General features: G+C 37.9%; 1 protein-coding gene across 2 annotated transcripts in view; it reads right to left on the bottom strand.

Moving 5' to 3' along the window:
* Mphosph8 (M-phase phosphoprotein 8) overlaps positions 1–12,067 on the bottom strand; it is a 29,034-nt gene that overhangs the window by 7,607 nt on the left and 9,360 nt on the right. For both annotated transcript variants that reach the window (XM_031362293.1, XM_031362294.1), the window contains exons 4-7: positions 11,180–11,276; positions 8,909–9,163; positions 2,711–2,836; positions 2,548–2,636 (exon numbers count right to left, since the gene is read on the bottom strand). In XM_031362293.1, the coding sequence (XP_031218153.1) occupies positions 2,548–2,636; positions 2,711–2,836; positions 8,909–9,163; positions 11,180–11,276 (567 nt within the window). The remainder of the gene's footprint in view (positions 1–2,547; positions 2,637–2,710; positions 2,837–8,908; positions 9,164–11,179; positions 11,277–12,067) is intronic.

Raw genomic sequence — 12,067 nt, 5'->3', positions numbered from 1 at the left:
AAAAAAAAAAAAAAAAAAGCTAGGATTTTGTGTTTATGTGTTCATGGGTGGACATGCATATAGAGGCTAAAAATGTTCACTACACTACTTCTTGAGATTCACTTTTATTATTTTTCATTATGTATTATGTCTGTATCTCTGTAGGGGTATGGGCATGTAAGTCCAGAAGATATCCAATCCCCTGGAATGGTAGTTTACAGGCTATTGTGAGCCCTGTGTGCTAGGGATTGAACTCCAGTGCTCTACCATTAACCACTGAGCCATCACTTCAGCCTCACTACACTTTATTGTTTTTGAAACAAGGTTTCTCATCAACTTCAACTAAACTAGTTCCTAGAATTTTAAAAATATAAAGGTTGCTGTCAGTGAATGCCAACACTCAAGGCAGAGGCAAGTGGCCCTTTCTGAATTCCAGGCCTGTGAGGAATACATAGTGAGATCCTATTATAAAAAAATAAGTATTACTATTAAATTTTACAATGTCCATGTATAAGCAAGCAAGTATGATGGCTCATGTACTTGGAAGGCAGGGGCAGAAGGATTTCTGCAAGTTTGTGTCCAATATGACCTACATAAACACTGAATTTTAGGCTAACCTGGGCTGGGGTAGGGTGGAGGTGGCTCAGTGGTTCAGAGCACTTGCTCTTATAGAGGACGCAGTTCAATTTCCAGCACTCAGATGACAGTTCACAGCTATAACTCCAATTGTGTAGGATCTAACTCCTCTTCTGATCTCTGTAGGCTCTAGCATGCACATGGTGCATATACATACACTTAGGCAGACACTCATACACATTAAAATTAAATATCTGAAAATAAAAAAACTAAAGGGGCTGGAGAGATGGTTCAGCAGATAAATGTACCATCTGCTTTAAGAGGTCTTAAGGTCAATTCTCAACACCCACATGGCAATCCACAACCATCTATAACTGTAGTCCCATGGGATCTGGTGCTCTCTTCTAGACATGCATGCAGATAAAACACCCATGTACATAAAATGCATATGTAAATAAATCTTTCAAACATTAAGTAAAGAAAGTCTGTATAACACATTCTATATCAAGTTTTCTTGGAATGAATGGCAAATCTAAGGCACTATTTAAAATGATCAGAGTAAGAACTTCTTTAGATGAGGAGTCTGGCTCAGAAAAAAACCCAATTCTTTAAGTTGCCTAAGGCAACTTACACATATACTTCCCCAACCAACAAATAAAGATTAAAATAAGATTTTTTCATTATAAACATATCATTAAAGCAAAACAAGAAAAAAAAACCAAAACCAACCATCTAGTCTAAAGATGAGACACTTGAAAGTCATAAAATACATCAAGAGATATACCTATGTAAGTGTAAAAATTACTAGAGCCAGGTCTAATTGAGAAATTTAGGTAATAAAATCACCGATAATTCAAGGCTAGCCTGGGTTATACAATGAGACTCTATTTCAAAAGAAAAATTTCTCCCAAAAATTCATTGTCTCACCTAAAAACTGGAGAAAAAAAGGACTCTAATACACTCCCATGTAAAAACAAAAACAAAATCCTCACACACATTGGTATGAAAAATCCTGAGTGACAACAAAAAGCTGAGCAATTGCTATATATGAGCTATGATCAAAATATACATTGGTCTGCAGAGATAGCTCAGTGGTTAAGAGCACTGGCTGCTCTTCCAGAGGACCTGAGTTCAATTCCCAGCAACCACATGGCAGCTTACAACTGTCTTTAACTCCAAAATTTGAAACTCTCATACAGACATACATCCAGGCAAAACACCAATACACATAAAATAAAAATTAAAATAAATTAAAAAAAAATAGCCAAGCCAGGCGGTGGTGGCACACGCCTTTAAACCTAGCATTTGGGAGGCAGAGGCAGGTAGATTTCTGAGTTCGAGGCCAGCCTGGTCTACAGAATGAGTTCCAGGACAGCCAGGGCTACACAGAGAAACCCTGTCTCGAAAAGCCAAAAAAAAAAGCCACATAAAAACAGAAGTTCTTTTTTATACTACTTATCACTGCAACATAGGATAAATCCCCAGACAAGGTTTGAGTGAGAAATGTCTCCCATATACTCAAGTATTTCCAGTTAGTGGCATTGTCTAAGAAGATTTATAGGTCCAGCCTTGCTGGAACGATTATGCCACTGGGGATAAGCTTTGAGACAGTCTTGCTCTGCTTCCAGTTTACTGCCTCTGCTTTGTCCTTTGTGTTTGAGAACATGAGTCTCAGCTTCCAGCTTCTGACATCATACGTGTTGCTGCCAAGACTCCCTGCCATGATGGGCTCTTATCCCACTAGCACTGTTTGCCCAAATAAACTCTTCCTTCAAGTTGCTTCTGGTCAGAGCATTTTATTACAGCAACAGAAAAGTATATAATACTAAACCAGTCATTTTTGAGGGCTGGAATTTTAAGAACTACAATGCACACTTAAAACGATGTAAACATGTTTTACTTTTCTAGGAAAATGACTGAACTACCATACTGTGTCACAACTAGTTTCCCTGCTTCTTTGTGAAATGTTTTTTTCTCCAAAAAACACAGTACCTCTTGATCCAAGTTATATTCTTCATTTGAGTTCAGTGCAACCTTCACAGCAATATAATCTCCATTTTTTACAGCATCCCTCAACAAATCTATAATGAAAAGTTACATTAGATTTTATAAATCCAGATTTGTGAATTTATAAAATAATCTGCAAATCACTTACTACTTGGAATCTTATTTGTTGTGATAAAGGGCTCATCTTCCCCATCAAGATGCTTTTGAAAGTCTTCTAATTTCATCCACTCCAACTGCAAGTCCATACCCAAACTCAAAATTGGTTGCCTGCCATCTGGAACACACAAAGGCATCATTAACATGCACTCTTATGGAGTATTATAAAAAACAAACAAAACCCTCACAAAACCATAAGATTACTAAACTTGTCGCATTTTAAACAAACTTTTATGTATACTACATTTAAATTTTATTTAGTGGAGCAGGGGAAGGGTGAGTCAGCGTTTCTTTGTGTAGCCTTGGCTATCCTGGAACTTGTGCCTCAAACTCAAGAGATCTGCCTACCTCTGTTTCCCAAGTTCTGGGAGTAAAGGTGTGTGTACCATTGTCTAGCTTCAATTTTTTTTTTTTTTTTTTAAATCAGCTTACAAACTAGTGGAGTCACATTCCTTGTTTTGGCTAACCCACCCCAACCCCTTCTCCCTCATCCCCCATCTCAGCTTAAACCTTAGCTCACAGTACTTCCCACCCTGCTCTTTCATATCACACATACTGGACTATGCCCTCTTGTATTTTCTACTTGAACTGCAGAGCCACAAACTCCCAAATAGCTCCTCTGAGCCTTCCCCTGGTTCCTCAGCTATCTGCTTTAACTGTCTTGCCTTCAATTTTTCCACTTTCTCTTTCACTTCACCTATACTCTACTAACCTCCCTAAATACAGCCCCCAACAAAGGGCCTGTTTCTATTCCCCTGGCTTCTGCATGTATCCTGTGATAAATTCCCATAAGACCTGAAGCTAGAACTTATGAAAGAACGTGTCTGTGTGACTTTATCTAGTATATTTTTTAGTTTATTTACATGAAAATTTCATTTTCCTTTACACCCTAATAGCATTTTGTTGTGTCCATGTATCACATTTTCATATCCCTTCATCAGCTAGTGGATATCCAGGTTGATTCCATTTCCTAGCTGTTATGAGCTGAGAGGTGATGAACAAAGAAGTGCAAATATCTCTGTAGTAAGATATAAAGTTCTTTGGGAATAACATGTCTACTTCAGTTCTTGTTTTTTTTTTTTTTAAAGAAATCTCCAGATTGGTAAGTATACTTTTAACACAGGTCAGTATGTAAATTTTTTCTTTCACTGCTAAAATTTAAAATTTCTTGGGCAAATGATAAATATCTATACATTAAGCTATAGTTGTAAAATATAAATCTGGGTGGGAGCAGTGTTTTATGGAAGGATGACTTTGACCTTAGGCCCTTCCTGCTCCATCTCCTAAGTGCTGGAATTTCACATATGTGCCTCCATATTCAGTTATATGGTACAGGGAACTGGAACTCAGGACTCTGAGCATGCTATACAAGCACTCTACCAACTTGAGCTATGTCCCAAGATTCTAGTAAGTCTTTCTGTCTTATTCTTTTTAGATACACATTGCTTATAACCACTTACACTAAGTCATTTTGTGTAAACTAGGCTGTACGCAAATACAAACCTTTGTTTATGATGCTTCCCTTACTGATAGAAGCCAAATACTCCAACAAAGCTCCATCTCATGTCTACTGACATTCTACTCCTACAGCTAATGGCCCTCAAGCCCCTGAACACCACAATGCATATTTTCTTTTTGTATCACAGCTGCAACACGTATTGATCTGTTCACTCAGTTAGGGTAGTCTAAATAGTCTACATGTCACTTTAATAAAACAAAATGAAACCAGAGCAGGGATTGTGGCTTATACCTAGAATCCCAACAACAACAAACACCTAGCAAAGGGGGACTTGTCTCAGATTTGAGGCTAACCTAGCCTACACAATGAGTTCCAAGCAAGTCAGAATAACATAGCAAGGCAAAAGAAAACTAAAACAAACAACAATTAAACAAACAAAAAAACCCCACCAGAAATACTTGACGGCAAGAATAGAATTTGTTTCTTAAAAATCAATTTCTAAACTACATGCATGTTAGGAAGATAACCCACCAAAAGAAAGGAAATCTGGAAAAACTGTACAAATTAAGTAATTTTTTTCTGAAGTCTTCTAGATTAAACTGACTCTTTTCATTGCTAATCCCAAGAGCATGTCATCACAGAAGTAACACAGCTTTGGTGCTGCACATCCTAGTTCTGTATCACAGCTGTGTAGCTCTGAGCAGGTCATGTGATTATGAAAAAAAAGCAGTGGTTATAATCAAAGCAGCTAATAGTTATGAAGCTAATCTTTATAACGTATTCATACAATTATTTTAGCTGACACACACTAACCTGTAAAAGAATAAGCCCCAGCTAGGACATGCTTAAAGTAGCTCTGAGAATTATCAAGCATAGCACAAAGTGAGAGAGAGGTCTAATCTTAGTACATAGCCAGATCTCAGTTCACAATGGAATCCCTTATTCTTGACCTTGGCCACAAAGGAAGGAATGTCAGTCACTGCACAGAGAAACCAGAACAGGATAGACGAAGGTCCAGCTTAGCAGAGCTTAACACTTACTATAGTTAGGAGAGCTTGGCTTCCACTGTGGCTCAGTTTATCCCAACACTGTTCATTTCTACCCCATGTTCAATGCTACCTCTAGACCTAATGATAGATTTCACTTTCTCTACTTTTAATAAAAAAGGAAAAACTGAGGTATATACTAAACAAATGCACACTGAGTCCAAATGTTACAGCATGCTTGTGACCATCCCTGGCTGCCCTCTATGGTGTTATCTACATCTGGTTAAATCACATCCTCTGTAAAATTAGTTGGTGACAATCTACCCTTAAAACTGAAGTTTTGCCTGTTTCTGAGTTTCCACCATATTAAATGACAGCTGTGATGACTTTAGTAGACTCAAACATAACTCTTGTAACTGTTTTCATTTTCACACTTTTTGGGATGGAGGGGGTGAGTGATGAACACATATAGCAAAGCACAATGTGGAAGGCAGCAGGCAACCTCGGAACCAACTCAGGTCATCAGCCTGGTAACAAGCAATTTTACTTGCTGAGTCATTGTGTTGACATCTTTTTTACTTTTGTATTAAAAAGTCAAGTGGAACTATAGAAATGGCTCATCAGTTAAAAGCACTGGCTCTTCTTCAGAGAATCAGGGTTCAAGTCCCAGCACCTACATGGCAACTTGTAGCTGCCAGGAACTCTAGTCACACACATAATGCAGAGATACAAGACAAAACACTCATATATATGTAAAATACTTTAAAACAAATCTTCTGAAGGAGTGAGATGGCTCAGTGGGTAAGGCACTTTGCTTGGAAAGCCTGGCCTCCTGAGTTCTGTCCCCAACCCCACAGTGGAAAGAGAAACACCACTCCTAGAAGTGTATGCGCCCCTGGCTTGCATACATGTGCAGTGGTATATGATTGTGTGTGCATGGTGTTTCACATATTTACAATCTTTCCCTATGCCAAGGTCAGAAACCTCAGTTTCATGACTACTAGCACCTAAATCTCCCTATTCTATTAAGGATTTGTTTTCCATGCATGGAGTTTTGTGTGTGGATAATCTATTATCCTGAAATAGTAACCAAGAGCTTGCTTGTTCTAACAACTTAAGTCTGTTACATGTACCACTTTTCTCCATCACACAGCTATGCATGGGTCTGACAGAAGACTGTTCTACTAATTATAATAATAATAATAATAATAATAATAATAATAATAATAATAATATAATGCAATAAGATAATCTTCCTAATGCCAAGTAAATACAGGTTTCTTAAAAAAAAAAAAAAGTATGTATGTGTGTTTTGCTTCATGTATGTCTATGTCAAATGAAGGCATTACCCTTGGAGGCCAGGTCTAAGAACCCATGGAAGTGGAGTTATTGATGATTATGAGAAGCCAAGTGGATACCGGACCTGGCTCCTCTGCAGAGGCAGCCATCTCTCCAACCAAACTGCTACAGTTTTATAGTAGACTTTGATTACTACTGACATAATTGGATTTAGCTTCTGAAATCTTCACATAAATCTTAGAGTTAGTATTTGTAAATTCTATGGGAAATTATTTTGTTTTTACAATCTTGAAGGAGGAAACTAGGGCTCTGCACTATATCATTGAGCTAGATCTCTAACCAATGCTATGTGGTTTTATTCTAACTGGATGCAGGCTATGATGAGTTTGAAGCAAATGACAAATATGTAAAACATTTTTCTATTAATAAAAATAGCAATCAAAGATTTTAACTAGGGTTTTTACAGTGCTGAGTATCAAACCAAGGTCTTCACATAAGCTAGGCATCAAATGTTTAGCTACTTCCAAAAAATGTTTTACAATCACTTTTTTCCATACATATCTTATGTCTTAAAATATTTTTAGCAATCTTTTAAGTATTACATGCTGCTTGGAAGTTATAGGAATGGTGATACAATTGGAAGGCTGTGGTAGGCTTAGGAATATGAAGGAAGCCTGGGTTATACAAGACCCAACTTAAGACAAAAACAATCCTTTCACAAAAGTCTATTATGCAAAACTGGAGCTGGAGATGAGGGTTTTTTGGTTTTTGGTTTTTTTTTAAAAACATCCAATGTGTTATATATTCTGAATTATTTTTAAAAATCTCAATATGGGACTGGAGAGATGGTTCAATGACTAAAAGAGTACTTGCTGCTCTTACAAGGGGTATAGGATCAGGGTTCAGTTTTCAGCTCCCACATGGTGGCTCACTACCATCAGTAACTCTAGTTCCAGGAGAATCAATGGCCTCTTCTGACCTCCTTGAGCATCAGGCATTCAATGTACACACATGCACACACACAAACATATGAGAAGAGAGAGAGGGGGAGGGAGGGAGAGAAAGAGAGGAGAGGGAAGGGGAGAGAGATGTATAACACTCTTACAAATAAATCAACTTGGGAGGCAGAGACAGGAGGATTTCTGTAAGCTGGAGGTCTTTTCTCATCTACAAAGTATATCCAGACCAACTAGGGCTATGTAGTTGAGACCCTGCCTTAACAAAATAAAAAAAATATGTATTTATAGAAAAATATTTTAAACTATTTCTTGAGATTCACAGATTAAATAATTTCATATAAGATCAAGCTATTTCATTTGTACTTATATACGGGTACACCTTTAAATTCCTTCTTCCCATAGCTTTTGTATTTTGTATTCTACACAAGATCCTTCCCTTCTTAAAATGTTCCCAGTCGGGCAGTGGTGGCACATGCCTTTAATCCCAGCACGTGAGAGGCAGAGACAGGAGGATTCTAAGTTCGAGGCCAGCCTGGTCTACAGAGTGAATTCCAGGACAGCCAGGGCTACACAGAGAAACTCTGTCTTCAGTCTCATATCTCCTATTTTCTGTAAAGTTAAAAATACATAGCAGGGAGTGACGGTACACATCTACTGTCCCAACACTTAGGGTGCAGAGTTAATAGGACCCTGAACTCCCTATGTGGCTAAGGATGACCTTGAAGTCTCAGTCCTCTTGCCACTACCTACTGGGGGCTGGTGTCACTTACCATACAGTTTTTATATGATCATTTTGGAATGAAAGCTCAATATAAAAGATTGAACTGAGGGCTGGCGAGATGGCTCAGCAGGTAAGAGCACTGACTGCTCTTCCGAACATCCTGAGTTCGGATCCCAGCAACCACATGGTGGCTCACAACCACCCGTAATGAGATCTGACACCCTCTTCTGGTGAGTCTGAAGACAGCTACAGTGAATTATGATGGAGCGAGCAGGCCGGAGTGAGCAGGGCTGGCCAATGTCCTAAATTCAATTCCCAGCAGCCACACACATGATAGCTCACAGCCATCTGTACAGCTCCAGTGTACTCATACACATAAATAAAAAAAAATCTTTAAAAGAAAAAAAAAGATTGAACTGAGCAGCACTAATCCCAGCACTCAAGATGCAGAGGCAGGTGGATCTCTATGAGACGGAGGCTATCCTATTCTATAGAGTGAGTTCCAGGACAGACAAGGCTACAGAGAAAGCCTTGTCTTGAAAAAAAAACAAAAACAAAAAGTTAAGCTGGAAAACAGAAATCTTTATAAGTGTATTATAAGAACTTAGAGCACCAAGATGTCGAAGTGATTAAATGTCACTTGAGTCTTCAATATTAAAAGTTACTCAGCAGACTTAAATAAAATCTTTATTATCTTCTGAGAGAAAAGTAGATAATATGGGGCATTCCCAATTCACTCTATGTGAACAATGCCAAGCAAACTTACCAGCCGTCTCATCTGTTTGGCATACACTGTCTGAAACTTCCTGATCCCCTTCTGCAGCAATGAATGCCCAAGTGTCAGTCTCATCTCGAGTATTTGTTTTTTCTTTAAGTAAACACTTGTCCTTGGTTTTATTATCATTTGTAATTTTATAATCCACTGATATTTCTTCTTTTTTTGAATTATTCTCAAGAACATCATTTTTTTCTTCTGTTGTGTTTTTAAATAAATCAAATGCATTTCTGATTTCCTTAAATGCTAGTGTAAAAAATTAAAGTCAATGGTTAACTATAAGTTGCAAATATATGTTACAAAAGAAAACCTGTACTCATTGAATAAGTATGGTTTTAATAGTACTTACCTTAGTTATGAATCAATTTAAGATTTACTATCAAAGTCACAGTCATTTTTACTAGTCTTTTTGGCTGCTCAGTAACCAGAAAGCTGTGACAAAGAAGTATTCAAATCTACTTGAGTAACTTTTCCTTCCTTCATTTTTGGGGGATGGGGCAATTGATTTCCCCGTGTCTGCTGGACACACTCTACCAGACCAGATTCCTCATCCTGTAGGTCAATTACAAGTGCATGTTTTTCTTCAATGGAGCTACTATTTATTTCATGTATATGGAGTACTGGTTTCCAATATCCCTGCTAGTAAAAACTTATGTAACCAGCACTTACAAAAGTTCTTCTAAATTCTCTAATACTCTACATATTTTCCTACTTCCTCACTCCAGCTTTTTGGTGCTCAAGACAGAACCTAGGTAGGACCTTGGATGGTAAGCACACATGCTATCATTAATCTATATATCTAGTTTTTCTTATATTCTGGTCATAGTTAAAATCTGGTAGAATTTTGTAGCTTTATCAGGTGCATGCTCTTCTCCCTATTCAGCACCAGAAACAACTTCTGCACAGGCTCTAGTGTTTCTTTTTAAAGGTAAGGTATGACAAGAATCACTGAGATTCCCTTTCAGTAGTCCTTTGTCACCATCACAGTAGATTCAAAATCAGCAGTGCTCACACTGAACATCTTGCCCAGATATTAATTTGATAGTATTTTGAATCTCCAACAAATCTCTGAAATGTAGTAAGTGCTTTTTGTACTGTTCAAATAGATGTAGTTCTTATAGAACTTTATGTATGAGTCACTGAGATAGGCATTACTACTGCCATGTCTGAGTCTAGACCTAAAATAAAATCTACTTTTACAACTGAAGATGCAGCTAAGCATTCACTTAGCATGAACAAGACCCTGAATTCCACCTCTAACATGGTGAGAAAAAGAAGTATTAAAAAATGTGCATAGCTGGCCAAGTATGGAAGTGCACCTCTTTAATCCCAGATGCAAAGGTAGGCAGGTGGAGCTCTGGGAGTTTGAGGCCAGCCTTGAAAAATCAAAACAACAAAATACCTGAAGTCAGGAAAGCTGGAGAAATGGTAAAATGTGTAAGAAGGCTTGTGCAATCATGAGACCTGAGTTCAAATCCCCCAAATACAAAAAGATGGACATGTTAAGTACCTGAAACTCTAGAACTATGTGGGGTGTGTACAAATAGACTGCTTGGGCTTGCTAACTGCCAGCACACCTTTAGATGCAGTGGAACAGAGCAGTGAATCCCATGTCCTCCTCCGGCCTTCTGAGTGCACTGTACAAATGCACACACACATCTGCATATACTACACATATGCACCAAAAATACAAGAGAACTCTGAAATGCCCCAAAATTAAACTTTAGCCAGTATGAAGCTGTAAGTAGAAAATTTTGCTCTTAATGTTATTTAACAAGACACAAAAACATTAGAACACTAAATACATATAATATTATATAAAGATTGCAAATAAGCCGGGCAGTGGTGGCACACACCTTTGATCTCAGCACTTGGGAGGCAGAGGCAGGTGGATTTCTGAGTTCGAGGCCAGCCTGGTCTACAGGGTGAGTTCCAGGACAGCCAGGGCTACACAGAGAAACCCTGCCTTGAAAAACCAAATAAATAAATAAATAAATAAATAAATAAAGACTGCATATAATGTACATATAAAACAAAATTTGGATTTAAACTTGGGCCCATTCCTAATTAATCTCATCATTATATGTACATATAAATTTCATTCAACCAGGAAGGGGAATCAGAAACATTTTTGGTTCCAAATATTTCAGAAAAGAGACACTGAACCTTTAGAACAAATCAGGTATATATATGCACACATAAAATCAATAATTTCTTTAACAATGGCAATGAACATGGAACTATTTTAACTTTTATACTTACATTTTAAGCCCTTTGGCTCTTTTCTGGCTTTTTCTTCTTTGTCCAAGTCATACCTTTTCTGGTATTTTTCTTTGGGTTCACTTTTTTTCTCTTTCTCCTAATAATGAATACAAAACCAAAAATAAAAGGTAAAGAGTTGATACTGTAATATTTACAAACCAAAATATTATAGACATGCCTGAGCACACAGCTCCTGATTATTCAATGTTTCTCCCACTGCTCCCTCTCTCCATCAAGATTATCCTTCAGACATGCTAAGCCCTATGAAATGAAACTCAAAACCCAATACTTGTTTCTCCATTTTCTTTTTTTTTTAAAAAAGATTTATTTATTTTTTTATGTGTATGAGTATACTGTAGCTATACAGATGGCAGTGAGCCATCATGTGTGTGGCTGGTAGGAATTGAACTCAGGGCCTCTGCCGGTCCCGATCGCTTGGGTCCCGCTCGCTCTGGCATAATTCACTGTAGTTGTCTTCAGACACATCAGAAGAGGGCATCAGATCTCATTACAGTTGGTTGTGAGCCACCATGTGGTTGCTGGGATCTGAACTCAGGAGCTTCGGGAGAGCAGTCAGTGCTCTTACTCGCTGAGCCATCTTGCCAGCCCCCTCCATTTTCTTTTAATAATCTATTATTTAAAATGTTTGAATATACATTTACTTGATAGTGTAAATCTATAATCCTAGCACTAGGGTGGTAGGGACAGATCTTCATAAATTCAAGGCCAGCTCAGTCATGCAGTGAGACCTTATTTCAGATAAAACAAAGAACTTGCAATTCATTATATACTTATATACAGGTATGAAAATGTCACTGTGAAAGCCGGGCGGTGGTGGCGCATGCCTTTAATCCCAGCACTTGGGAGGCAGAGGCAGGTGGATTTCTG

Source organism: Mastomys coucha, unplaced genomic scaffold, assembly GCF_008632895.1.
Source record: "Mastomys coucha isolate ucsf_1 unplaced genomic scaffold, UCSF_Mcou_1 pScaffold9, whole genome shotgun sequence".
Lineage (NCBI taxonomy): Eukaryota > Metazoa > Chordata > Mammalia > Rodentia > Muridae > Mastomys > Mastomys coucha.
The sequence above is the reverse complement of the archived record's forward strand: the minus strand, read 5'-3'. Positions and strand labels throughout refer to the sequence as shown.